Genomic DNA, 25729 nt, shown 5'->3' with positions numbered 1-25729 from the left:
GGGCGCTTGGGGAGACAGTCTGAGTCATCACGGTAGCAGGGGCGTTGTTTACTGGTGTGTGTTTGCTTGAATCCTGATCCTGTCCCTGTGAGTGGGCGCAGTCATGTGGGTGGCCTATGTGTCGGTTTTTGTTGTCAAGACTGCCGGACTCCAGAGCTCCTGGGCCCCACACTGGCCCCTCGCTCATACAGCTCCCCTGCTAGTTGGGGTGTGTGTGTGTGTGTGTGTGTGTGTGTGTGTGTGTGTGTTGGGTGTTGGGTGTTTTGCGCAGCCAGTAGATAGACAGCGTGGACGAACCCCTAACCGTGGAGGTCGCCAGTTCCACACCAGGGCTCTCCCTGGGCTTTGTGGCCGGCCTGCCGTAACCCCGGTTTCCCCGTGGTCCTGGGAGCCCTCTAGCCAGCACAGGGACCGTGACCTGGCCGGGACGTGCAAGCCTCATAGAGGCCACGCAGAACCCCTTCCTGCTCTTCCCTCGTGGGCTTCCCTGGCCTCTGTGCAGAGTCGCCCCGTATCCTCAGCCGCTCTCATCTTGCCCCAGGCTGACAGACAGACCATCGGTGCAGTGGCCTTACTGTCTGTCTCCAGTAGGTAAAACAGTCCCTGGCACCTACTGAGTGCTAAACAGATACTTTTTAAATGAGTAAATGGATGAATTTAAGAAAGGGAACTGTGTCTGGTGGAATTTTATATTAGCAGCCTCAGTTTTTCGGGTTACACAGTTGTAGCACCTGAAATACAATCGGAGGGGTTGGCTCCTGAATGAAATGAACCGTTGTCATCACCTTCTGTGTGCTGGGGCTTGGGGCTCAGAACCCGGTCCGAGGTGCCCTCTGCACATCCTAGCTGTCTGCTTGGGGAAGGTGCTTGGCCACTGACTGAACTTGAAGCCAGTAGCTTCCTTTATTACTGAATGAAACACTTTTAAAAGTGAGTCTATAGTTTTTCTGTGATTCATTTATACATCCATTAACACATCTGAAGGGTGAGGGCTGGTGATCGGAGCGTGGGGTGCTTGGGTGTTTGGGATTGAGAGAAACCATGACCAGGGCGGCCAGGGCAGGCCAGGTGCTTCAGCAGACAGGGGGCCGTTCCCTGTGGTGGAGCCACCTGGGGGTCTGACCCCACCCGGCACATGGCAGCAGGTGCTGGGCTCCAGGGCCTGACGCGTCCCAGCCCTGAGAGAACAGGACTATGTGGAACGGGAAGCCCTGGGCAGTTAGCCTTTTTCCTTCCACTTACAGGATCCCTTTGGCACCCCTGAGCGAGTGGAGCAGAGGGGCCAGTCCAGGGGTCTTGCAGCGAGAGCCCTGGATGGTGGCCAAGGTGCGTGGGGAGGAGAGGAAGCGGGAAGTCAAGGCTAATCCCACGTGTTTAGCTTGGGCAGCTGGATAGAGGGGTGCCTTGGAAGGAGCCAAGGAAACTGGGGGGCAGGAGCCTGGGGTGGCGCTCGGGTGGCAGGCAGGTGCTGGATGGGTGTGTCGCAGCCGAGGGCAGGTTGAAGCCGGCTTACTGGGCGAGGCCCGGAGGCTAGCAGGAATGGGGCTGCGGAGGGGCGCTGCCCTGCTCCAGACCCTGCAGGGCGGAGACCTCGGCTGCCCCTGGCGATCGTGCCCCTGCCTCCCAGGCCTCCCTTCCGCTCCGGGAGCTCGGCCTGCGTGCGTGCGGGGCCTTTTCCTCCACCAAGCATCCTCTGCGGTTGAACTTGGTTCCGAGTGACTGCCTGGGGTTAGCACGGACCCCACAGGTTAGGTTCAGGGCTCCGTCCCGCAAGACCGACCCCGCCCGGACGCCTCTACATCAGAAGACCCCTCGACGACCCCTCTTCGGGTTCAGCTTGCTAGAGCAGCTCACAGAGCTCAGGAACGTTCTTTGTAGCTCCCCAGCATATTCTAAAGGGTATGACTCAGGGACAGCCAGATGGAACGGGTGCGACGGGTGAAGTGTCCGGGAGGCAGACCTTCCAGGCCGTCTCAGGGCACCTCTGTGTGCTCCCCGACCCCTTCGCCGAGGGTTTCTGTGGAGGTCGTCACACAGGCGTGACTGATTGAGCCGTGGGCCATGGGTGATGGGTCGGCCTCCAGCCCCTGTCCTCCCGCTGGAGGGGAAGTTGGGGGGTGGGAGGGAAAGTCCCAGCCCCGTAGCCCCCAGGTTGGCTCCCCCGGCAGCCGGCTCCAGAGTCCCCTCCTAAGCCCAGGGGCGGAGAAACAGAAGATGCCCTTTCACCTGGGATCGTTTCAGGACCTGGGCACAAAAACTAAGCTAACAGCAGCTGCCCCCGTAGCTCCCGGCGCTCGGCGTGGGGAGTGTGCCAGGAACCGCGAATGAAGCCAACACGTATTCCTTACTACGTGGCGTATCGCTGGGCCCCGCCGTCTCCACAGCCCTGTGCGGGCCCTCCGGACTCAGCTGCTCCTCTGCCTTGCAGAGTCGCCCCAAGACTGGCTGGGCTGGGACTGGGCCCTGAGGGTTAGGGGCTACGAGGGCCTGTCACACGATGCCGAGAACAGCGTCCCCTCCACAGAGCAGGCCTGTGGGCCGGACCCAGCCCGCGCCGTCCGTGCTCTGAGCCGAGGGGTTGGCGCGGAGCCTGTGTCCCACGGAGCCCTCGACGCCCGCTGCCCTCTGTGGGAGGGGCTGGCCAGCGCCGTCCTGCACGTCTCACTGCTCTTGTAGGAGGACCTTCGTAAGGGAGTCATTCAGGTCTGGTGTCGGTGCCGAGAAGATACTGGCTTCGCCTGGGAAATCGCCTTGCTTTCTCCTTACCAGACTTGTGGGCCCTGTGCTCGAGCCTGTTCTTGGTACTTTGTCCTCCGTCGTCTGAGACGTGCTGGTTGCGTGGCCTCTGTTGCCCGATTTTGATGGTTATCACGTTTTCCCCTCTCCCTTTCTGTGTCCTAAGCACTGTTCTGTGAGCTCAGCTGACCTGTGCTCAAAACCTGGGCGAGTGTCTCCACTGTTGGCTGGGGTGGCTGAGCACATAGCACCCATTTCCTGTGAAAGGCACGTTATTTCTGGGGTCCTGACAGTATTTGGGGATTTTCCAATACCGGCCAGGACCGTTTTGACAGTTTCTCTTTTACTTTTCCTTTCCTTCCTTCCTTCCTTCCTTCCTTCCTTCCTTCCTTCCTTCCTTCCTTCTTTCTTCCCACTTGTAGCCAGAATTACTGTCAAACTCCACTCACTGGGCCAGAGACCCGTGTGGTGGTAGCAGCAGACGTGCCCCTCAGGCAGCGTGCTACCAATGCTTGTGAATTTATTGGCTTTTTTTTCATTCTATTACCAAAATGTTATAGTAACAGATTGGGTTACATGGATAATTTTTTGTTGGTGGTTTTTGTTCTTAGTAACTTCAGGAGTGAAGTGAACTTCGTGCCCCCCAAAAGTAGCATTGCTGATTTAGCGTTGCTGACCAGAGAGCGGTAGCTTGCTTAAGAATTCTAGAGTTACCGTAAAGAAAACAAAAAGCAGTAAGTAGCCCCTTCAGTTCTCCTGTTTCTGAGTTTGTCGGTGTTGCCTATATGCTGACCAGGGTCGACCGGTGTTGATGCCGTGGGGACCGCTTCAGGCGTGGCTGCATTGTAACCTCTGTGACCCCCTTTCCGAGTGTCACCTCAGGCCTCTGAAGTCCCGCCCACTGTCCCTCTCCCCCAGTCCGACTGAGCCACCCAGGCACCCCCGTTTCAGATTCTTTGGGATGACAGTGGTACTCCAATGTCACTTCTGGATGCCTGCCTGGAATGCTCCCGGCCCTTCTGGAAAGGTGTTGTCAGAGAAGGGCTGCTGTCTGTCCCCAGGGTGACAGTGGCCCTTGGGCCCAGCCTGCCTACCCTCTGGGCTCGCTGTGAGGCCTCCGGCCTGTTCCTGTAGGTCGAGGCCCGGAGCACCACGTGGTTTTACGCGTGGGGATCCACCCCTTCTCTGCCAGGTGATGCGCCCTCAGCGGTCTGTGTGGCCTCGGGCTCACCTGGTGACGGGCAGCCCTTGCCCACACCTCCCACGCAGCCCCGCGGCCCGTCCTTGGCAGAGACGGAGGAGCGAGAGGTCTTAGACGCTTAGAGCAGTTTGACGAAGGAGCTTTATGCTGTGGACTCTGAATGTTAAAGACTCGGACTTGTGTGTTATATGCCTTTGTTTTCTCATCTTCTTTTCCTCCGGCGCTTTATTTTTATTGTGTTTCAGAGAAGCGCCACTCCGCGACGGATTGGAGATAAGAGAGCAGAGGAAGCTGCTCGAGTGCGGCGGGGGGAGCGCCCCCCGAGCGGAGCCGTGTGCGCGACGGGCGGGCCGCTGGCTCTCGGAAGCTTCTGGGCTCCAGTCCTCGCTCAGCTCCCTCGCTGCCTCGTTTTCTCATCTGCAAAGTGGGAGAGCGCTTCGCGAGCCTGTCCAAAGGACCTGGCTCTCGTCGGTGAGCGGCCGGTCCCCGTCTTCCCTTCCTCGGTGGTCCTAGACGCCCTGCCCCGCTCCCTCTGCTGCAGGGTGAGGATAGGGTAGAAAGGGCCCTTCGGAAGGTACGTGTGACCGACCGCACAGCTGCTCACTGGCCCCGAGCGTCCTCCCGCTTGGCGACAGCGGTGCCACAGATGGGGATCTGAGGGGGGGGTGCGGCGGGAGGACGGCCAGAGCCCCTGACTCTGCGCCCCCTCCCCCGCCGCAGCTGCCCCGATGCTGCCGCCGCCCTCGGAGCGGGCCCTGGGCCAGCTGCTGGCTCGCAAGGAGGAGGAGTGGAGGGCGCTGCGGGCCCACCGCTGCCAGCTGCAGGAGGCCGCGCTGCAGGACGCGCACAGCCAGCTGCACGAGGCGCAGGGGGCGCTGCGGCGCCTGCGGGAGGACTTCGTCTACAACCTGCAGGTGCTGGACGAGCGGGACCGCGAGCTGGAGCGCTACGACGCCGCGTTCGCCCGGGCCCGGGCCCGGGAGGAGGCGCGGCAGGCGGAGGTGAGCGAGCTGCGGGTGGAGGCGGCCCGGCTGAGGCGGGCGCTGGCCAGCGAGGCCCGGCGGCTGGACGACCTGCAGCGGCGGCACCAGATGAACTTGGAGGAGCACCGGCTGGAGCGGGAGCGCGCGCACAGGTGAGGCGGCCCCGCCCCGCGGCGCGGGGGGGGGGGGGGGGGGGGGGGGCGAACGGGACACTGCTTGAAACGCTGGCCGTTTTCTCCACGGATGACAAATCTGTATCGTTTCAATAAAAGCTGTTCGAGTTCGTGGCTGTTAATGATGCAAAATACGTTTCAATCCCCAAACTCCGTGAGCTCGCTTGAGACAGGCTGACCAGGAACCCAGCTCGGCTCAGAGGGTCCCGTTGGCTGGGCCCCCCGGGAGGCCGCTCACTGTCACACGCTCGTCACGGCTGCTCCCCGGCTCCCCAGCGGGAAGGCAGATACGACCGGCCTCATTTAAAAATCTGGTGTCCTTCCCCTGATTTCAGCGTGTACGTTCGTGATGTCATGTTAACACTTGGGGTCCACCTCCCTGGTGTGCGCGTGTGCGTGCGTGTGTGTGTGTACACGCGAGAGTGTGTTGTGTGTGCACAGAGCGGTGGGCCGCATCCTGCAGGTTCTCTTGTCACTGAATGGGGTCCTAAATAGCGGTTTGTTTTTTTAAGTTTATTTATCTTGAGAGAGAGAATACACACGAGTGTGCGAGTAGGGGAGGGGCAGAAGGAGAGAGGGAGACAGAATCCGAAGAATCCGAAGCAGGCTCCAGGCTCTGGGCTGTCAGCACAAAGCCCAACGTGGGGCTGGAACTCACGAACCGCGAGATCGTGACCTGAGCCAAAGTCGGAGCTTAACCCACCGAGCCCCCCAGGCGGCCCCTGAATAGTTTCTCACGTTGTTACGTACGTGCTTAAAGCACTTGTTAAAAAATCACAACAGTAAGGAAATTCTTGTCATGACCATGACTTGTACCGTGAGGTGAAGATGGTCCGGTGAAAAGGAAAAGCTGCCGGAGGTGTCTGTTGTGTTCCCTCCAGGAGAGCTCGCTTTTACGCCCACAAAGTCGTGTCCCGCACACGCTGCCCACAACCTGCCCGTGGTGGATTCCCGTCTATCCGGGAAGCTGTTCTTCGTGTCGTGCGCTGAGCTCTGCCACATCTTTTCAGATGGCTCCCTGGCCCTCTTAGTGGATTCTGGGCCTGTTCGTTCCGGGCTCCGTGGCAGGTTGGGCGTGAGGGGAGGAGACTGGCCCGCAGGCTCTGTAACAACAGCCTCCTGTAACAACACACGGGCACGGTTTCCAGGGTCCCGAGAGGGAAGCCTGGAAGCCCGGAAGCCCGAGGTGTTCGTGGCCCTCTGCTGATTCTCCCAGCTCCGACGCAGCGTGTGAGGAGGCCCGCCATTTGTTCAGGCGGCGTGGTGCGTGATGTTCACAGCCCACGCCACCTCACTGGGGGGCCAGGGAACAGAGATGCGGAGTTCGGCCAAGGTCAGCGTCCCCCGGAGCCGGGGAGGGGCCCCATAACCTGCACCTGCAGGATGGATGTTGGCATTCTGGCCGTTCTCCAACTTCATCGTTAAAAATTACACCGTGACGTACCTGTAGCATGAGTGGCAGGTGCTTTTGACGTTGTGACACGTGGGCCAGCTTGCCCTCCGTGGACACGCTGATTTTCAAGCATCCTTCTTGGAGTGCCGTACATTTTATTATTTTTTTAATGTTTATTTATTTATTTTCTGAGAGAGACACATGGGAGGGGCAGAGAAAGAGGAGAGACAGAGAATCCCAAGGCTCCCCGCTGTCAGCGCAGAGCCCAGTGTGGGGCTCGGTCCCAAGGAACGTGAGATCATGACCTGGTCCAAAATCAGGAGTCGGTCACTTAACTGACCGCATACCAGCCAGGCGCCCCGAGTGCTCTACATTTTAAAGTGTCTCCTCGGGTCATTTATTTGCCCATTCTTTTTTTCTTTCTGTCTTTCTTTTCTCTGTCTCTCTCTTTTTTTTTTTTTTTTTGACAAATTTGAGACATCATCCATGACTTCTTCCAGTACATTTCAGCTCTCCTCTTTTTCCTCCATTCTGGGACTCAGTGGCACCAACACTCAGCTTTTGTGGCTGTCCCTCAGCTCCCTGGGCTCTGCTCATGTTTTCCAGTCTGTTTCTCTGTTATATGACGGGGTGATCTCTGTTGTTCTGGTTTCAAGTTCATGGACTCTTTTCTCTGTCATGTTGTCACATTCACTTGGCCGTTAAGCCGCCCGCGAACCTTCTGTTCGGTTACGGTACCTCTTCGTCCTCAGTTTCTGTTTGATTCTTTGTGAGTTTTTCTCAGGCTGCACTAAACTGCTTGTTGGAGCGCCTTAAATAATTAATGGCTGCTCTAAAGTCCTTCTTAGAGAATTTGAACATCTGTGTCGTGTTGGTGTCAGCACCTGTGACTGCCTTTTCTCTTCCTGGTTCGTGGTGCCTTTTGCTTGTGACTGGACACTTCGGGAATTGTGCCGTGCGACTCTGGACTCCATCCCAGGCTCTCTGTGCCGGCGGTGGCCCGTGCGGTGTGTAGCACGCGGGTCCCGTGGACTCTTCAGCAAGACTTCTGTTAACGCCGCAATGTTTGCATAGTGAGAAGAACGGCGAGATCGACCAGCAGCGGGAGCAGTATGAAAACCTGAAATGGAGGCTGGAGAGGAAGCTCGAGGAGCTGGATGGTGAACTTGCTCTGCAGAGGCAGGTAGGACGTTCGACCGCGGCCCCGTCTCGGCTGCCGGCTGGAAACCGAGTTGTTGAGGGAAAGTCGGCCTTTTTGTTGACTGTGTGGTATCCATGGGGTCCACGTTGAACTACTGGGGCAGATTTCCATTCTGGGGTGGGCTGGGGGATGTGGCGGGCGTCTGAACCTTCGTCTGTAGTGACTCCCTGGGTGTCTCTTTCCTCACAAAAGGATACACGTTGTCGCCCTTATTTATTTTAGAAAAAAGTATCGAAGAGTTAAAATTTGAGTTACTTACTGTAGAAAAGAGCTGGGGACTCACAGCGTGGTAACTGTATTTCTTTTGGGGAAAACCATAGGTGGCCAATCCTAAGTTTCGCCAGAGTTGTGCCGGCTGGCAGGTGGCGCTTGAGCCTGTCGCCACGGTTTCCCCTCCGTGACACTGAAACCCAGCCTGCACGTCTGACGGACTCAGCCGCGTTGGGGTTTGGCCGGAGGGGCCCGTTCTCACTTGTGGAGCCGCGTGGGTGCAGGTGCTGGGGTGACAGTCCCCCTGGTCTCCACGGAGCACGTGCTGAGCTGCTGTCCTGAGAGCCACAGCAGTGTTCATGGAAACTACATCCACGAGGGCCCTTGTGCTCCTCACGGCAGGGACACGGTTTTGACCAGAATTTTACAGGTGGGGGACTGAGCCCAGAATCAGTGACCAGCCTGCCCGGGATCCTCTTCATACACGGCACGGATGTCATATGAGTCCAGGATGTCTCCGGGGTGTGAACTCTTACCACTGTTCTCCTGCCCTGGGATTGCTCTTGTCGGGGAGCCAGAACTCCTGTCCCCTCAAGGGTCCTCTACTTAAAGTAAGAGTCAGATTGACATGAGACGGGTTAAGAGGAGAAATCCAAGTGTAACAGGCGTGCGTACGGGGAATCCACACGGACAGGGAAATTCCAGAGACCCACCAAAATGAGATATATACGTCATTCTGAACTAAGGAGAAAGAGCTTTTGAAATCTCCTGCAGAGGATTTCTTTTAGAGTTTTCTGGAACTAAAGAACTTTGTCCATTATGGATGGATTTGATTTTGGAAACGGCTCAAGTTGTTAGGGCACGAAACTGGGGCCCGAGCAGCGGGATGAAGGAAAGAGCAGTCGTGACTTCACCGGGAGGTGAGGAGGTTTCCTGAGTCAGGACCAGGGTCACGTCCAGAGGAATTTCCAAAGGGCCCTGGGCAGTGGTGGGCCGTCCCAGTTAGCAGGCAGGCACTCAGCGGCCCCTGGAGGCAGCGATGACCCTGGGGAATGGTGGTCGGCTGGGCCGGGCCTCTGCTGTGACCCAGGCAGGCTCTGGCTCCAGCTCCCCCGTCAGTCAGGAGGGCCCCTCACAGCCATGGGGAACGCTGGTTTTCCTACCGGCCCTACTTCTGGAAGGAAGAAAACGATGTTTAAACTCCCCAGCTCTGGTGTTGCACCCAAGGTGGCTGCTGGGAATGTGGTAGCATTTGTCTAACGTGGTTCTGGAACAGTCTGAGCCCGTGCGGGTTCGCGGGGAGCGGGATGCCTTTGCTTGACCCCAACTCTGGTTGACCCAGGCTCTTACGTGCTCATTGGCTTCACGGTTTCCTGTCTCTTGTTTCTAAGGATCTGTGTCCATTATTGACTTGTCAGAAGGTAGAATTGATTCAACGGTGATAATGGTTTTTCTTCTGAAAAATGAAATACAAGATAAAGGGAACTGAGTCGGTCTGTTTGACTCTTACTGTACCTGCGAGTTGTAGGCAGTGGGCTGAAGGGAAGCTTTTTTTCTTTTTTCCCCCTGTGTTGGTTAGCATCACAGAATTAGAAGCCACTGGAGTAGAAATGGAATGATTGATTTATTCGTTCATTTAGCAAAAAAAAAATTTTTTTTTAATTTTTTAAATGTTTTTTATTTTTGAGAGAGAGAGAGAGAGAGAGAGAGAGAGAGAGGCAGAATCCGAAGTAGACTCCAGGCTCTGAGCTGTCAGCACAGAGCCCGGTGTGAGGCTCGAACCCATGAACCGTGAGATCATGACCTGAGCCGAAGTCAGATGCTTAACCTACTGAGCCACCCAGGCGCCCCAACAAATATTTTTTTAACACGAACCGTGTGCTAGGCGTCCTCCCGGGCCCAGAGTTAGGGTGTGGGCGAGCTGGCCCTCCATGGGGCGAGATGGACACCTGAAGGGTGTAGTCTCTGGTGGAATGTCCCAAGGGTGTCACCTGTATGACACAGTGAGGCAGGCTGGTGGGGCTGGCCTTTTTAAGGAGGGCGGTCAGGAAGAGGGCTTGTTAGCAGAAGTCTGCCAGTGGCAAGGTGTGTGGAGGGCGCACCTGGGGGGCCTGGGGCAGGCCTTCAAGGTCGAGGGGGGCTGAGGTGCTGGTGGCCGTGTAGGGCTCACAGGCAGCAGCCCTGGGTAGAACGCCAATGATGTCAGGCTGCGTGGGAGGTGGCTCCTGGATGTCCAGGCCAGTGTGTTGGGTAAGAGGGGACTTTGCACTCCGGAGGTCAGCATGGGGAGGCCACGAGGTACGAGCTGGGAGCCTGGGGCATTGCCAAAGGGCAGGTGTAGACCAGGGAGCCTGGGCAGAGCCTTCAGGGGGAGGATGGGAGGTGAGGGGCCTGTCAGGGAACCAGCAGGAGAGTGGGCGCTCTGGAGCAAGAGGAGGGGTGAGAGTAGGTGTGCACCGTTCTGGGGGCTGGGCGAAGGGTCCTTGTCACCCGGGCCAGAGCTCCGCCGCGTGACCCAGCCCCCCACAGCCCGCAGAACTTTGAGCGGAGACCAAACGCTTCGTGGTCTTGTAATATGTTAGGAGGAAAGAATCCCAAATGATTTTTGTATTCTGGTCCCGGTGAGTGTTACTCACGTGACTTCTCGTACATCGTTTTGCTTTTCAAAGGATAAAAAGAGTGAAGTATGCTTTCCATTGTACTTCTCTGAGTGTCTCTGAGGCTCCCGCTGACCTTCCGAGATCCAGGGATCCAGCGTGGGCACGTCGCTGGGCAGGTGTGTGGCCCCCGCCCGCCTCCCCGGGAGACGGCGGACCAGGGAGGTGGCAGGTGTGGCCACACTGTCAGGCCGGCTTCAGCCTCCTCCCAGAGCCTCCTTTGCGTAGCCGAGTCTGTCCAGGTCTCTTCAAGAGCAGGGTCACTTGGGGTCCTGCTTGCTGTGCTGTGTTGTCTGCGCGCTTCTCCGTGGGGATGGGCTTCACGGGCCCGACGTCACCTCTGCTCTGACCACAGGGCTGGGCCAGGTCACCGTGAGGTTTCAGGGCAGGAGAGACCAAGATGAACTGCGGTTTTCTGCATCAGCCCAGTCTGCTTCTCCTCAGTGTGGCTTCAGCATCCGTGTTCTCCCGGGGACCGAGCACGTCCACGCCTCTGGTCCGCGGGCAGGTGGACCCTGTGGGGCTGTCTCTTCCCCTGAGACCGTTGGGAATGCACAGTAAGAGACAAAGGACGGAGAGAACCGTGCAGTGGAGGGAGCGGAGGGGCCTCGGCTGGAGAAGCAGCAGCCCGCGGGGAGGGGCTGTTGGGAACGTGGCGCGGGGAGCTCAGGCCCCACGTGTGGTGGGGGCTGGCCTGGCGTCAGCCGGGGGGGTCTGTGTACGGGCAGCCACCCCCACGTGTGCAGGCGGAGCAGCCAGCGGGTAGGAGCTCGGCACACTTCTCCGCGACGACGTGGAAGTGCCCATCCGGGGAGAAGGCAGGCCGCGGGCGTGGACCCTGGTGCCTGCGGCGTGGGGCGGACAGGTGGGACCCCCATCCGGCGACAGTGCCCGGGTCGGCTCAGCGATTTACATACGGTACGTGCACCCGTGCGAGGGCCGAGACAGAAGCCCCCGTCACCTGCGGTCCCCGCGTGCGCCCTTGTGGTCAGTGAGCACCACTCTGGCCCCAGCGAGCGTGGGTCTGCTTCCTGCCGTCGCGGGGACGTGTGACTGTACCGGCCGGCTCCTCACCCGCGCGTGGACGTTTCAGACATTTGTGTCATTTCCACTTTGAGGCCATTAAGAATAAAGTTGCTGTGGCCGTTCTTGGCAGGCCTGCATTTATTTGGGTAAATAACTTGGGAGTAGAGTTTCTGGCTTGTGTGCTAGGGGAGTATTTGACTTTGGGAGAAATCACCGACCTGTTTTCCAAGACGTTTGTACCATTTTATGTTCCTCCCAGCGCCAGCAGATTAGAGTTTTCGCCGCTCTGCGTCCTTGTCGGCACAGAGTATTTTCAGCTTTTTTGTCCCATTTCAGCCATTTTAGGGGCGAGTCGTGGTGTCTTGTGGGTTTCATTTTCTTGTCCTCGGTCGACGTTTATGCATCTTTCCGTGTGTTCGTTGGCCGTTAATATATTTTTGTGTGTGAAGCGTCTGTTCACCTTTTTGCCCTTTTTAAAAGGTGGATTATTTGCCATCATGTGATTGATTTGTTAGAGTTCTTTATATATTCTGGAATCAAGTTCTTAGGTACATATATTACAATTTTCTCCCATTCTGGGCCTGGTGTTTTCCTTTCCTTAACAGTGTCTTATGAACAGCAGGTGATATAATTTTGATGACATTCTAGTGAGCTGCTTATATTTCTTTTTTTTTTTTTTTTAACATGTATTTATTTTTGAAAGCGAGAGAGCGTGCGCAGAGGGGAGGCAGGGGTGGGTTGGACAGAGGACCCGAAGTGGGCTCTGTGCTGACAGCTGGGACGCTTGAGAATTGCCAGCCGCATGGAAAAGGAGCTGAGAAGAACAGGGAAAATGACCCTGAAGAGAACAGAGATGATTGCTGAGTCACTGGTCCTGTAGCCCGCCACCGTGTGCCCACTTCAGATGTGAGGCTCCTGGGCGGTCAGCAGGAGGCATCCGGCCCAGGCTGGACGTGCCCACGCACGCATCTGGTTGTCCTTGCCGGCCTCGATGTCCATTGACCAACCAGTGATTCTGTGACTCCCTCCCCCTGCCCTTCAGCCGGTCCAGAGTGGGGTGAGGACAGGGTCAGCCACTCCTCCTGATGTGTCGTGGTTTTCAGGGTCTCAGGGTGCGTTGTGGGGGGCTTCCCGTGATTAGTGCCACCAGAGATGTGTTTTGCATCTGAACCCAAGAACAAGATGCTGGGAGGAAGGGCCAATCACAGATCAAGAAAGAATTCTGACAATTAAAAGTATATTTAAAGAAATTAACTCAGAATATAGACCAAAAAAGACAAAATCTGGGAGAAGATCTAAGAGACGTGGAGGGTAAATCAGGATGTCCAATTCAGTGGTCACATTCCAGAAACGTACAGTGGAAACCAGGAAGGGGAGACTATTGAGATGGCCCGGTCGCTTCTCAGGACAGGGACTTGAGAACAAAAGGCCTGCAGGGGCCCGAGCAGCAAGTGGGAGGTGTTTCAGAGGCATCTGGAAACCCACAGAGGGGACACTGGACACAGCCTGTCCCGCTTCCCAGCTGCGGCTGAGGACGGCAGATGGGTCTGCCCACGCAGGGGCGGGGAGACTCCTGCAGATGCCAGGCTCCGGGGAGTCTCCGGGGAGCAGCTTTGCGGGCCCGGCCTGTGGCCGAGGGCTCCACCTGCAGCCGCCTCCATTCCCTTCCAAGTTCAGGACGGTGGGAACCAAGAGACTGGAGCTGGAGAAGGCCTCCAGGAGGATGGGGCCCTGAGCTGGCAGCCTCCTGCTCCTCGAGGGCTCCGCTGGAGCCGGTGGGCCTGGTCCAGGCTGGGGCTGGGCTTTCAGCCGCCCGGAGGGGCGGAGGGGCGGAGGGGTGGTGTGGTGGAGGGTCTTCCCCGCAGGAGCGCACCCCAGAGGAAGGGGCTCGGGAGCCCTGGCGAGCGCACAGGGGCCCGTGAAGAGCAGCCCGGGCAGAGCGTTGAGCCTGGAGAACGAGAGTCCGTCACGCTGCCCGAGTGGACGGCACTAAGGGGTGGGAGGGAACAGAGTGGCATGAGGGGAAGGGAAGGGCACGGTAGCCTGAAGTCCCGGAGAAACAGCGGGCTGCCCATCTGAACCAGGCTCACAGCTCACTGGTGGTGCACAGCGAGTGTTCTAGCCTCATGATCCTCATGATGCCGCAGCGATGTTTCAGGTTCAGCCTGTGGGGGGAGCTTGGGGGACAGGAGGCGGCCTCCTTACAGAGCAGGCCTCACGGACCGTGGTTGCCACGTCAGGACGTGTGGGATGGGCCTCTCTACTGCCCATCCTGGCGAGGAGCCAGCAGAGAGCACAGGACGCGGGCGGGCTCACGGTGGCGTGGGTGTGCTACGTGGAGACGCAGCGGGAACCACCCGGAAAGCTGTCGGCAGCGCTGCGCCCGTGCAGGGGCAGGATGAGCGGACCGGGGTCCCCGTGCCAAGCCCCCAGCGGGTCTTTGTCTGTGTGCCCCCAGGACAGGCCCAGTGGCTCAGCGGGTGCTCGCGTCCGTCGAGGCAATCTGACACCACGGGCCCGCTGAGGTGCTTTAGACGAGCGTGACAGGCCGTGTCTCCGATGCTGGCGTGGCGCCCCTGCCACCAGGGAGGATCTCTGCGTCCTGCCGGCTTCGGGCCCGCCTGCCTGGCGCCTGGTCGTGGCCGTGATTGCTGCTTGGGTACCGCCGCCTCTTCTCACCGCGGTCCCTTCCTGATTCAGGAGCTGCTGCTGGAGCTGGAGTCCGAGACGCAGAAGAGGGAGCACGAGTTCCGCCTGCAGGCTGACCGCATGAGCAACGAGGTCCTGACACACGAGCTCAAGGTGCGGCGGCCCTCGGGCCGTGACAGTTCCCGCTCGGGAGCAGGGAGGCCGCCTCTGGGCCGGGCGGCGGGGTGATGCGACAGGAGGGCTGGCGCCACTGCTCCGGTTGCCCCTGCCTGGGGAAGTGGGCTCCCACCCGGGTAGGCTGTCCCCCCGATCCCCGCTAGACCCCCCGCCATCCACCTGTGTGCTCCACGAGCTCGGCTGGGCCGGTGGGGGGTGGTGCGCATCCTTTTCGGGCGGAGGAGGCCAGGCCAGTGGTTGGGGTCCGTGTGCGGCTCTTGCCCCCGGCCGGGGTGCTGGCCGCCCTTCCTGAACGTGGGTTCTTTAACACACCAGCCAGGTGCTGCTGGGGCACACTAGCGTGCACGCCCGGCCTTTGGCACGGACGCAGGGACCGGCCCTGAGGGAGTGGGAGGTGGCGTGGGGGAGCGGGAAGCAGGGCTGGCACCTGGCCCGAGGCCGCCACCCGTGTGGGTTACACCGCGTGGGCGTTCAGCAGGTGCCTGTGAGAGACCCCTGCCGTAGTGCCCAGTGAGGGTCTTCCCAGGCCGCCAGCCTTCCCACGGTGCCGCGGTCCAGGGGGCAGCACCCAGTCAGCCAGGGGCCCCGAGAACCCTGGCAGCTCTGCGCGGCTGTGTCTAGGCCGGGCAGGGCCCAGCCCAACCTCACCGTCTGGCCGGGACCCTAGCTCTTCCCTTAGTGCCAGCCGCGCCCCCCCCCCCCCCTCCCCAAGGGGCACCTCTGCATGGGTACCGCAGCCCCACCCCCAGAAGGCCCCACAGGGACCCTCACGAGGCCGCCTGGTGACTTCTAGGAGTCCCGGGCCAGACAGCAGGCAGCACACGCGGGGCCGCACCCTGGGCTCCGCGGTGGGGTGGGCGCTGCCGTCAGCGGAGGGCGGCAGGGGTGGTGGGGCCGGGGACACGCACGTTGCAGGCCCGCCCCTCCCCCGTCTGCCCTGCGGGGCTGTTACACAGGCCGCGGCTGACACACACCAGCTGATCGGGGCGCTGCAGCCGTTACGTCACCCGCAGCTCACGGCTGAGGAGACCGAGGCCCCGCAAGGTTCTTCTAAGATGGAGCGTGTGGGGAGCGCGGTCTTCCACTCTCCACCTAAGTGCTGGATTCGAGTGTTTAGTATTCACCGATGAGGCAGGAAGCCAGGTGCGACCGTAGCATTGTGCCGGCGCCAGTGGGCCGCGGGCCCGCCCAGGTGGCCGCGCCGCCCCGCCCGTTCGCTGCGCGCTCCTCACGCGTGAGCACGGCCTCGCGATTTGTCGCCCCTTGGATCGTGAGGTTTCTTCTCTTTCCTCAGGTTGTTCCAGTTTCGGCCTCATTTTGGATTCTCTCTCCCTCGAAGGTTAAACTGTTGGACAAGGAGCTCGCGGCCCTGAAGGAAGCTGCAGCACGGGCCGCGGAGTCGCTGCGGAGCGCCGAGGCCGCGAACTCGGAGCTGCGGGACCAGCTGCAGCGCGGCGGGCAAGAGCTCAGGGACCTGGCGGCGGCCAAGGACGCACGGTGCGGAGCCGCGCCTGCCTCCTGGGGCCGGGCCCGCGGTGGGGGGGGGGGGGGGGGGGGGCCCTGCTTTTCCCGCTAACGTTTCCTCCGCCTCAGGATCAAGGACTTAGAAGGCCAACTTCACTCGGAGCAGCGGGCCAGGAAGAAGGAGGAGGAGGCGTTCAGGAGGAAGTGAGTGTCCGCCCTGGCGCGCGGGGTTGGGTCCAGGCGGAGGCTGCCGTCAACCTGGGCCGTCTGGCCTTTGAACTCACTGCTCGGGATTTTCTCAGTGGTGCTCAGGCTTTTTGGCGTTTCAAAACTTTTAAACTTAAAAGTCGTGTTGACCAGTTTGTTAATTTTAGATCGCAGCAACGAACGTCACTGTATCGATAAGGGCGCCTCTCGTTTTCCTTGCGGCCCCGCGCCCTCTGGCTTCTCAGGAGCCCCCTCTTCCTGCCGAAACGCTGATCGCTTACCTCGGTGTGGGCCGTGTGCCCCCCGCTGCCTGCCGGGCGTCGGGGTGGCCCAGTGGGTAGGCGGCGGGCCCCCTGGGGCAGCGACCCTAACGAAGCGCTTGGTGGCCCGCCCAGGCTGAGGCGTGTGAGGCCAGCAGGACGAGGAGGGCGCAGAGAAGGCACAAGGCTTCTGGGCGAGCCCGTGCCCTCGGGAGCAGCCCGGGCGAGCCCGAGGGGGCAGCGTGGGTCCGGCCGTCCAGCTGCTGCGGGACTGCCTCCCGTTCCCTTTTCCGGAGAAGCAGCATGAGACTGCATGTGACGCACGCGTGTGGCGATGGGGAGCTAGTCGGGAGCGAGAACGCGGGGGGCTGTGGAGCGAGGGCGACCCGGGGGCATTCGTGTGGCCGTGGTGTTTGTGCAGCACGTGCTCGCAGAGGAGAAAAGCTTTACAGCCCGTGTGCTGCCCGTTTTCACCCGGAGTTAGAGCCCCCTGAGCTGGGAGCTGCCTTCCAGACACCATCGACCTGTATCCACCTCGGCCCGGGCCCTGCGCACACGACCGAGAGGGTGGGCCTCGCTGGTGCGCTCCCGCTGGTGGCGTGTGGGTGCCACAGGCACTGCAGACCGTGGCCTTGCTTGAACCCGTAGGCCGGTAGTGCTAGGACCTCTCTCTTGGCGCGCTGGGGCCACTGGCCTTTGGCTTGGGCGGCCGTGGAAGAATTTGGCGCTTTCAGAGTCTTTTGAATCATAAACTGAAATAATTTAAAAAATAAATATAATTAAAAAAACTTATCTCTGAGAGAGAGAGACAGAGTGCGAGCAGGGGAGGGGCAGAGAGGGGGAGACACAGAATCCGAGTCAGGCTCCAGGCTCCGAGCTGTCAGCACAGAGGCCAATGGCGGGACCGGAACCCACAAACCGTGAGATCGTGACCTGAGCCGAAGCCAGACACTTAACTGGCTGAGCCCCCCAGGTGCCCCTAATTTTCAGCATATCAGAACTGTTGGCATCAAGAGGTAAAAGTGTTCAGGAGCCCCTGGCTGGCTCCCTCGGTGGAGTGTGCAGCTCTTGGTCTCAGGGTTGTGAGTTCGAGCCCCACGCTGGGGGAAGAGATGACTTTAAGATAAAATCTCTTGAAAAAAAAAAAAGAAGTAAAACTGTTTGGTTACTATTTAAAACGTATTGAAACAATCCCTACCATTGATTTAAAAGTACGTGAACCAGCCTTACGTATAACTTTTTCTCCTGCCCGAACTCCCATTTTTACCTGACTTCCTCAGGACCTTTGTCTGAATATAATGAATTTTTTTGCACTTCAGAAATTTGAACTCCGTCACCTCTAACAACAATATGTAGATTTACGTAAACTAAAAACGACATTGACCGGGGTCACCAGGCTTTAGGTGTTCTGAGAGGGTTCTAAGTGCAGGTCTTACGATAGTAGTACGTACTTTGCAAAACAACATACCATAAAATTCAGTAATTACTAAGTAAACTGTAAAGTCTCCTTAGGAACGCCCCTCTCATGAGGCAAGACGTCCCCACTTCAGTTTGCAAGCAAACTGGGTGGGGCTGGCCACCTCGTCACACTCACGGCCAGAGGGCAGCTAGGTGGGTTCTCTGCCGCATCTCCTGGGCTCTGAGCGCCTTCCGGTTACGTGCCTGGATCCACCTGCTGGCTTCTCGTCCGGAATGGTGTCGTGTCCTGTGTCTGCTGCTCACGGGGCAGCGCCTCCACGTCTGTGGCTGGCCACGTGTGTGCGTACGGTGAGCAGGACCGTCCACGTTCTCTGTTTCCAGAAGCTTAGATAAGAGGCTTTTTTAAGACTTACTCTGTGACCGTTGCATAGACCAGGTGTCTTTCCACTCAGCGACACTTTGTGTCTGGGAAGCTGGGACGTTGTGACTCGAGCACGTTTGCCAACACGATGTTTACACAGTAAGATGGTTTTTATTTTGTCGCAAGCTTTACCATTTCTCTCTAAGACCTCAAGCTTGCAGATTTAGGGAGAACGTTCACCAGACCACCTAAACGGCAAAACCCACCTTCGCTGTGAAACCATTAGCGGGTCAGGTGGCTCTGCGAGACCGCATCTCTTCATTTTTCAGTCCAAGCAAGTGAATTTGTCTGTGTTTGGAGGAGTGTCACTGAAACACCGAGAATTCTAGGACACACCTCGTAAGATGTCACGTCCTAAAGCGGTCCAGACGAAGGCAAATTCGCGCTAGTGTACTTGGCACATTTTAAAGCGCGTTATCGGCACACGCGGATGCTTCGCCTCGGAACCTGCCGTGGGATGATGCAGCGTCACAGGCGGCAGATGGGGCCACGGCGACGGAAGGATGGGGCCACGCGGTGCAGTTGGAAATGACTACTCATTTCACCAGCCGTCACGATCGGACTTTCCTGGTTTGACGCAGGGAAGGGCATGTGCTGCCAGAAAGTGACAGGCACGGCAGCCAGCGTGCGTTCGTGTCTTTGCCGATAGAAGGTAGAAAATCCTGACCAGGTTGCAAGGTGGGTAAGATGAGGCTTGATTGTAGTTAGAACAAAAAGTACATAATGTGACCTGACAGAGAGGCTTCACCATTTCACTGGGAGATGCTGGTGGAATCTAAAAGAAACCACTAGACTTATATTTTTGGGGCTTTCAACTTTTCACTGAAACCAAGTGGAAGAAAAGCATAGAAAGGGCTGAGCGTCGCCAGTCAGATGTGCACACGACACCTGCCAATTTGGTGTGGGGTCAAGACGGGCGTCTGTTCTGGTGATGGAATTCTGGTAAGTTTGGCGTCTCCCGGCAGAGACAGAAGCGGCCGCCGTCCCCCGGTCCCCAGTCACAGGGAAGGCATCCGGGTCCTGGACCGGTGGACAGTGACGGCCACGTCCCACCTTCAGGGGCTGCTAGGAAAACCGGTGAGGGTGCTAGTGATGCTGCTTTGCCGGAGCCCCGGCTTCCGGGGCTTTTCTTCCGGGGGTGCTGAGCTCGAGTCGGGCCAGGGGCCTCTCAGCCAGTGTCCACCCGGCGAGTGTCCACGCGGCTGGGGGGCTGGAGCTTCCTTGGCTGAGGACGTGAGCACGACAGCCCCGGGTCCAGGGTACGAGCAGGGGCGAGGCAACCGCGGGCGAGGTGCCTGGGGACCGGAGCGGGGCCCACGCCAGCTGCCGGGGCACCTGCTTGTGTTTCAGGCACGAGGCGCTGGACCACCTGGCCCGGGAAAAGGACGCGGTGCTGGTGGCTATGAAGGGTGCCCACGTGGAGCAGCTGCAGGCGCTGGAGGCCAGGGCGCTGGAGTTGCAGGCCCACGGCGACAGCCTCGAGCTGCAGCTGTGCGGGGCGGAGCGGAGGCAGGCCGAGGCCTTGAAGGAGAAGGACGCCGCCGTGGACAAGTGAGCGTGGGCGGGCGGGCCTGGGCGCGTTCCTGGGGCTCTCTGGTTGTTGTCTTCCACCGTTTCTCGTCCTTTTCTTTTTTTGAAATGGTGTCGTTGCTACGTATGCGGTCATTGTGGCAAAATACACACAACGTAAAATTTTCCGTCCTAACCACTTGAAGCCACAGTTCGCGGGCACGGAGCACACGCGCGTTCTCGTGTGCAGCCTCCACCGCCGTCCGTCTCCAGACTGTGTCTCGGAAAGTGGACGCTGTCCCCGCTAAACCCCAGCTCCCCCCTCCCCCTGCCCTGGGGCCCACCATCTCCTCTCTGTCCCTGTGAACTTGACTCCTGCAGGTCCCCCATGTGAGTGGGATCCTGTAGTACCTGCCTTTTTGTGACTGGATTGTTCCACTTGCTGAGATGTCTTCAAGGTCCGTTCATGTAGCCTGTGATAGGAGTCCCTCCCTTTTTTTTTTTTTTTTTTTTTTTTTACTTTCAAGACAGCGTGAGCAGGGGAGAGGGGCAGAGGGAGAGAGAATCTTAAGCAGGCTCCACGCTTAGCTGGATCCCATGAGCCTGGGACCATGACCTGAGCCAAAATCAAGAGTCAGACACTCAACCAACTGAGCCACCCAGGAGCCCCAAAGATTCCCTTCTTTTTCATGGCTGAGTAATATTCCGTTGTGTGGATGGGATCATAGTTTCTTTTTCCGGTCATCTGTCAGCGGACATTGGGCTCATTTCCACATTTTAGCTATTGTGAATAGTGCTGCTGTGATCGTGGGTGTGCAAATACCTATTCAGGTCTCTTCTTAGAATTGTTTTGGGGATACACCAGAAGGTCAGTCGCTACATGGTGATTCTGCATTTAACTTTTGGAGGAACCACCGCCCTGTTTTCCACAGCGGATGCGCTGCTTTGCACAAAGATTCTAATTTCTCCATCAGCTGGTTTCTTCTTAAACCCATTTTTCTCTCCAGCATCTAAGCCAAGTCACGCCACGTAAGCAGCCGTGTTCGCCTGTGCAGTGTCCAGGCCGGCGTGTGTGCCCACGGGACCATTGGAACTGGACTCAGTCTCCTGGCTGCCAGTGAGGAAGAGGCTGTGTTTACTGACGATGGTTCAGACAGTTAAATCGGTCACTTCTAGGGTTCGCCTTCCTTAGCAACTGGCTTTTCCTGTCTGTCTGGGAAATGTTTCTGGCTCTGCCGAGTTACATTTCCATTTTGGAGGACGATGGCTCTGACAACCACAGAATACAGGGAAGTCAGAGCTTATCCAGGAAGGTTTCCTTGGGTGGAGCGTGTGGTCTTGTTGTTTGATCTGTTCAATGCACGCAGCAGTAGTTGGAGAAGCAGAAGGGACAGCGTGATGGGCAAATGTGTTCCCGCCGTCCCTCCTGCTGGGAGGGCTCTGCCGGGCCCTTCACGTGGCCGCTGTCGGGATCTACAGCGCTGCCTCGCGTGGAGGCCGTGGGCCGGCCTCCTTCTGCCTGCACTCGCCTTGCAGCGCGTCCCTCCTTGTGTTCCTCCGTGCGACCCAGGGAGTGTGCTGTGTCCCAGTGCTGCCTGGGACCTCGCTGCCCGGGACAGTCCCTGCCCTTTCGTACTGAGACAGAGGCTGTTTGAAAACCAGCAACGAAAACAGCCCGTATTTTGGGCTTGTTACTTCGTCCGGCCTATTTGTGATGATGAACGCCACAGTCGAGAAGCAGTGGCCCCAAGGTGGCTTTGAGAGAACCCGACCACGCCCTGTGCCGCCATGTAACCCACGATAGAGAGGCACGGCAGGCCACACAGGCCGTGCCACTTCCAGGGCCCACGGTCGAGGCGCAAAGAGATAGAGGGAATTATTTAACCCAGTGCATCCAAGATACTGTCGTGTTGCACCACATTAACAAGTAATCAGTATAAAAACTAATCATTTTTTACCTGACAAAAATTATTACTGAGATAGTTTGTATTGTTTCGGTGCTAAATGTTGAAGCCACATCTCGGTTCGGACCAGCCATGTGCTCGGGAGCTGTGTGTGGCCCGTGGCCCCATGTTGAACAGCACGGGCCTGAGTGCTTGACTGCGGGGGTCCAGGACCTGGAAGGGTGGATCCTCACGGTTCCAGAGTGCGGACCTCACGGGGCTGGGTTGTTCTTGGCACGTTGGAGCAGGAACCGGGATCACATTCGGGAGAGCAGCAGAACCCTCGCGGTATTCAGATACTTGGTAGGTGTTCGCTGGAAACTGAGAAGAGATAAAAATATAGTTCCAGAGTTCTGGCGACTTCTCTCGCGGTTCGGGAGGCCCGACACACACACGGACTCGGTAGGAGCAGCGTCCGGGAGAAGAGGAAGTCCATACGGGACGTGCCTCTTGATGTTGTTTGAGGCCTGGGCGGGTGGCTTCCCGGGCGGCCAGCTGCTCTGTTTCCCACCTGGAAAGTCAGAAAAAGCCCCAATGACCGGTTTACCTGCTGGCTGGCATCCTTTGCCCCTTAGAATAAAGTTGCTGGCGGGTGGGTGATGAGCACAGTTACACTTTAGAAATCCAGATCGGGTCCCGGGTGTTCTGTGTCCATCCAGCTTCTCCGTGACATGTGGCCGACAGCGTAGCCGGAGGAGATCGCGTACGTCCCCCGTCACGTCAGACACTACTCGGTGCCGAGGCCCAGATCCTGCGGGGATGGGGCTCCAGGGTAGCGCACACCGAGGGGCGCCCCCCAGAGCTTGGCCCTGGGGCCGAGCCCTCCTCTCCTGTCACCTGCAGGTGTCTCAACTGGTTTCCAACTTTTAGCAGCCCTTTGTGATCTTAGGACAGGTTGTCTTAGGTAAGAGGTCAATATGAGTTTGTACGGATTGTACTAGAAATAATTTGTTCAACGTATGTGAAGAAAGACGGACTTTTTCCTGTGGCTAAGAATGACGCTGGAAACTCTATACTCGACAGCCTTTCTTACTCCTTTGAGAATGTCTGTGACTCCAGATTTATTCCATGCTGTTTCCAGGCAGGTTAGCGGTACAGCCCGCGGAATCTTTTTTTTTTTTTTTAATTTTTTTTTTTTTAACGTTTTTACTTATTTTTGAGACAGAGAGAGACAGAGCATGAATGGGGGAGGGTCAGAGAGAGGGAGACACAGAATCTGAAACAGGCTCCGGGCTCTGAGCTGTCAGCACCGAGCCCGACGCGGGGCTCGAACTCACGGACCGCGAGATCGTGACCTGAGCCGAAGTCGGCGCTCAACCGACTGAGCCACCCAGGCGCCCCAGCCCGCGGAATCTTGATGTCCACTGGTCAGCCTTGATTTCCTCTGGAGGTGTGGGTTCTGTGCCTTTCCCCGTAAGGATGGGGAAGGAAATGGGCCAGGGCCACAAACGGGGTGAACACACAGCAGGCGGCCTTTTGTGCGTCAAGACTATCGCTTCCCTAGTTAGTATCTCTATGTGTCGTTTTTCTTTTTGGGATATTTATCCAAGTGTAGTGATTCTACCAGGTGGCGTAGGGGTTCCTGTACAACCTCGTTTTACTGTTCAGTTTGAAAACCTGTAGGAGCGTCTCCATGTTGAGGGGCTGCGTGCGGCGTGGCCCAGGTGAGCCACACGGCACCACCTCAAGACCACAGGCTCCGCCAGCCTCCGTGGCTCGCCTTTCCCTGCACGTCTGGCACGGACCTGGCACGTCGTAGGTGCTCAGTCGACGGCTGGGTGGGTGGCATGGATGGTGGATACGTCTCGCGTGGGACCGTCTCCTGATCTAGGCAAGGAGGTCTCCACCCTGACGTGGAAGACACTCCGGTGTGCAGCGTACCCTTTGAGGGCTGCACGCGCGTGTGAGCCTGTGTGCTCGGGGTGCCGTGTACAAGAAAGCTTGAGCGAGCGAGCGAGCGAGCTCCACGCCCACGTTCACAGAGCTTCCCTCCTTTGTGCAGACTTCGTGAAGAGGCGTCGGCTCTAAAATCGGGCTGGGATGCCCAGGTCGCCCAGCTGTCCAAGGACCTGATCTCCAAGGACCTTCAGATTCAGGCGCTGCAGGAAGAGGCAGTGGAGCTCAAGGCACAGCTGGCCAGGTGCCAGCAGGACGTCGGAAGGTGACTGCCCCCGGGGACGTTCCCGAGATGCTCTTCTCGCTGTGCGCCCCGTGGGGGCCGGGTGCCATTCTGGGTGCCAAGGGTACAGAAGGGAACGGAGTCGAGGCCCTGGCCTCACATCCTATTGTGGGGAAAAGACGAGAAACAGGACAGAGAAGGGGAGTGTCTGGTTGTGAGAAGGGAGAGCCAGCAGGATGGGCTGATGGGGGGCGGCCAGCGGAGGCCTTTCCCCGGAGGTGGTGTCGGGTCTGGAGCCGGTGCCGCGGCAGCTCTCCTGCCCGGTCCTGTGTGGGGAAGCACCTCTCCGTGTGTCCTGTCCCACCCCCGTCTCTTCTCATCCAGTGGATGAACCCTGGAGTGAGGGTCACATTCTCTTTCTTGAGGAATAGCTTAGATATGAGGAAACTCGTTTCGGCTGTGCGGTTGGAGTCCTGACCAGCATGAACACCTGTCAAGCAGGCCTGTAGTCAGGACCCGAAACCTTCCCACCGTCCGGCATGTCCTCACCGCCTCGCGGCCGCCGCCCACCTGCGCCGGCCCCGCCGCTGCGCGTCCCTTCTGCCCCGTCCGCGATTCCGTCTCAACGGACTCACGCAGCATCTGGCTTCCCGTGGTATTTATTCGGACATTTATTGCAGGTTTTCTGTTGTTCTGTCTCAGTTTGGGGAATTGGTGTCTTTCAGTGAGTTTGCCCGTCTCGTCGAATTGTTGACTTCAGTGGCATAAAATCGTGTACGGTGTTTGTGTGTTTCGTCTCTGACGTGTGCAGAGTCTGCGGTAACATCCACTCTTGTTTTGGAGGAGTCTGGCTGGAGGCGTATCCGTTGTATCGGTCTTTTCTTTAAGTCTATTTATTTTGAGAGAGAGCACGAAAGGGGGAGGAGGGGCAGAGAGGGGGGAGACGGGGAATCCCGAGCAGGCTCCACACTGACAGCACAGAGCCCGACGTGGGGCTTGAACTCACGAACCGTGAGATCATGACGTGAGCCGAGGTCAAGAGTCGGACACTCAACCACCCAGGCGCCCCAGTCACGAAGTCTTTTATTAATGATTTGCATTTAGGGTTGTTATGGCTTCTTTTATTTATTTTATTTTATCTTGTTTTACCGATGTAAGTGGTCTCTGCACCCAGCGTGGGGCTCAAACTCCTGACCCCGATATCAGGAGCTGCACGCTTTTCTGACTGAGCCAGCCAGGCGTCCTGGGTTGCTGTGGCTTCTTGGTGACTGCCCCTCGATTAGCAGGAAGCAGCTGTCTTTATTCTGGATAGTCCTCCTCCTTGCTTGTCTGCTGTGTCTGATGTCAGTACGGCCACTTGGGTGCTTCCTGCCTGGTGTTTGCGTGCACACCCTTCCACGCACTGACTCTGACTTGTGCTGAGGTCAAGTGCATTTCTTACCGATCGCGCGTGCTGTGTCTTGCTTTTCCTGTCTCCCCGACAGCTCTGCCCATTCACTGGACCGTTTAGATCATTTGATTTAATGCCAGGATTGATGTGTTTGGGTTTAAATCGCCAACCTGCAGTTGGTTTTATATTTTCCTCGTATTTTTTGTTCCTTAATTTTTCTGCCTTTTAAAAACCCAGTCGAGGGGGTGCCTGGCTGGCTCAGTTGTTTAAACGTCCAGCTCTCGGTGTCAGCTCAGGTCATGATCTCACAGTTTGTGAGTTTAAGCCCCGCATCAGGCTCTGAGCTGATAGCGGGGAGCTGGCTTGGGAGTCTGTCTCTCCCTTTCTCTCTGCCCCTCCCCTGTTCGTTCTCTCTCTCTCTGTCTCTCTCTCTCTCTCAAAAATAAAGAAATAAATTTAAAAATAAATAAATAAATGGATAAACAGTTGAGTGTTTTTTAGGATTCCATTTTATTTCCACTGTTGTCTTATATAAACTTTTTTATTTATTTCACGGTTGTTCTAAGATTCACAGAATGCATAGTTTGCCGT

At 57.9% G+C, this 25729-nt stretch overlaps 1 protein-coding gene across 10 annotated transcripts in view; it reads left to right on the top strand.

The window, feature by feature from the left end:
- CCDC57 (coiled-coil domain containing 57) overlaps positions 1 to 25729 on the top strand; it is a 101733-nt gene that overhangs the window by 5985 nt on the left and 70019 nt on the right. For 7 of the 10 annotated variants that reach the window (XR_006211442.1, XR_006211443.1, XM_042967616.1 and 4 more), the window contains 8 exons: positions 4183 to 4408; positions 4658 to 5072; positions 7561 to 7669; positions 14281 to 14382; positions 15746 to 15903; positions 16000 to 16074; positions 19528 to 19728; positions 23632 to 23790. Coding sequence is in view for 8 of the 10 variants with exons in the window: in XM_042967616.1 (XP_042823550.1) it covers positions 4666 to 5072; positions 7561 to 7669; positions 14281 to 14382; positions 15746 to 15903; positions 16000 to 16074; positions 19528 to 19728; positions 23632 to 23790 (1211 nt within the window). In the remaining 2 variants the exon portion in view is untranslated. The other 3 variants (XM_042967620.1, XM_042967622.1, XM_042967621.1) reach the window with 3 other exon arrangements.

The sequence above is a fragment of the Panthera tigris genome, chromosome E1 (assembly GCF_018350195.1).
Source record: "Panthera tigris isolate Pti1 chromosome E1, P.tigris_Pti1_mat1.1, whole genome shotgun sequence".
NCBI classification, from domain to species: Eukaryota; Metazoa; Chordata; class Mammalia; order Carnivora; family Felidae; genus Panthera; species Panthera tigris.
The sequence above is the reverse complement of the archived record's forward strand: the minus strand, read 5'-3'. Positions and strand labels throughout refer to the sequence as shown.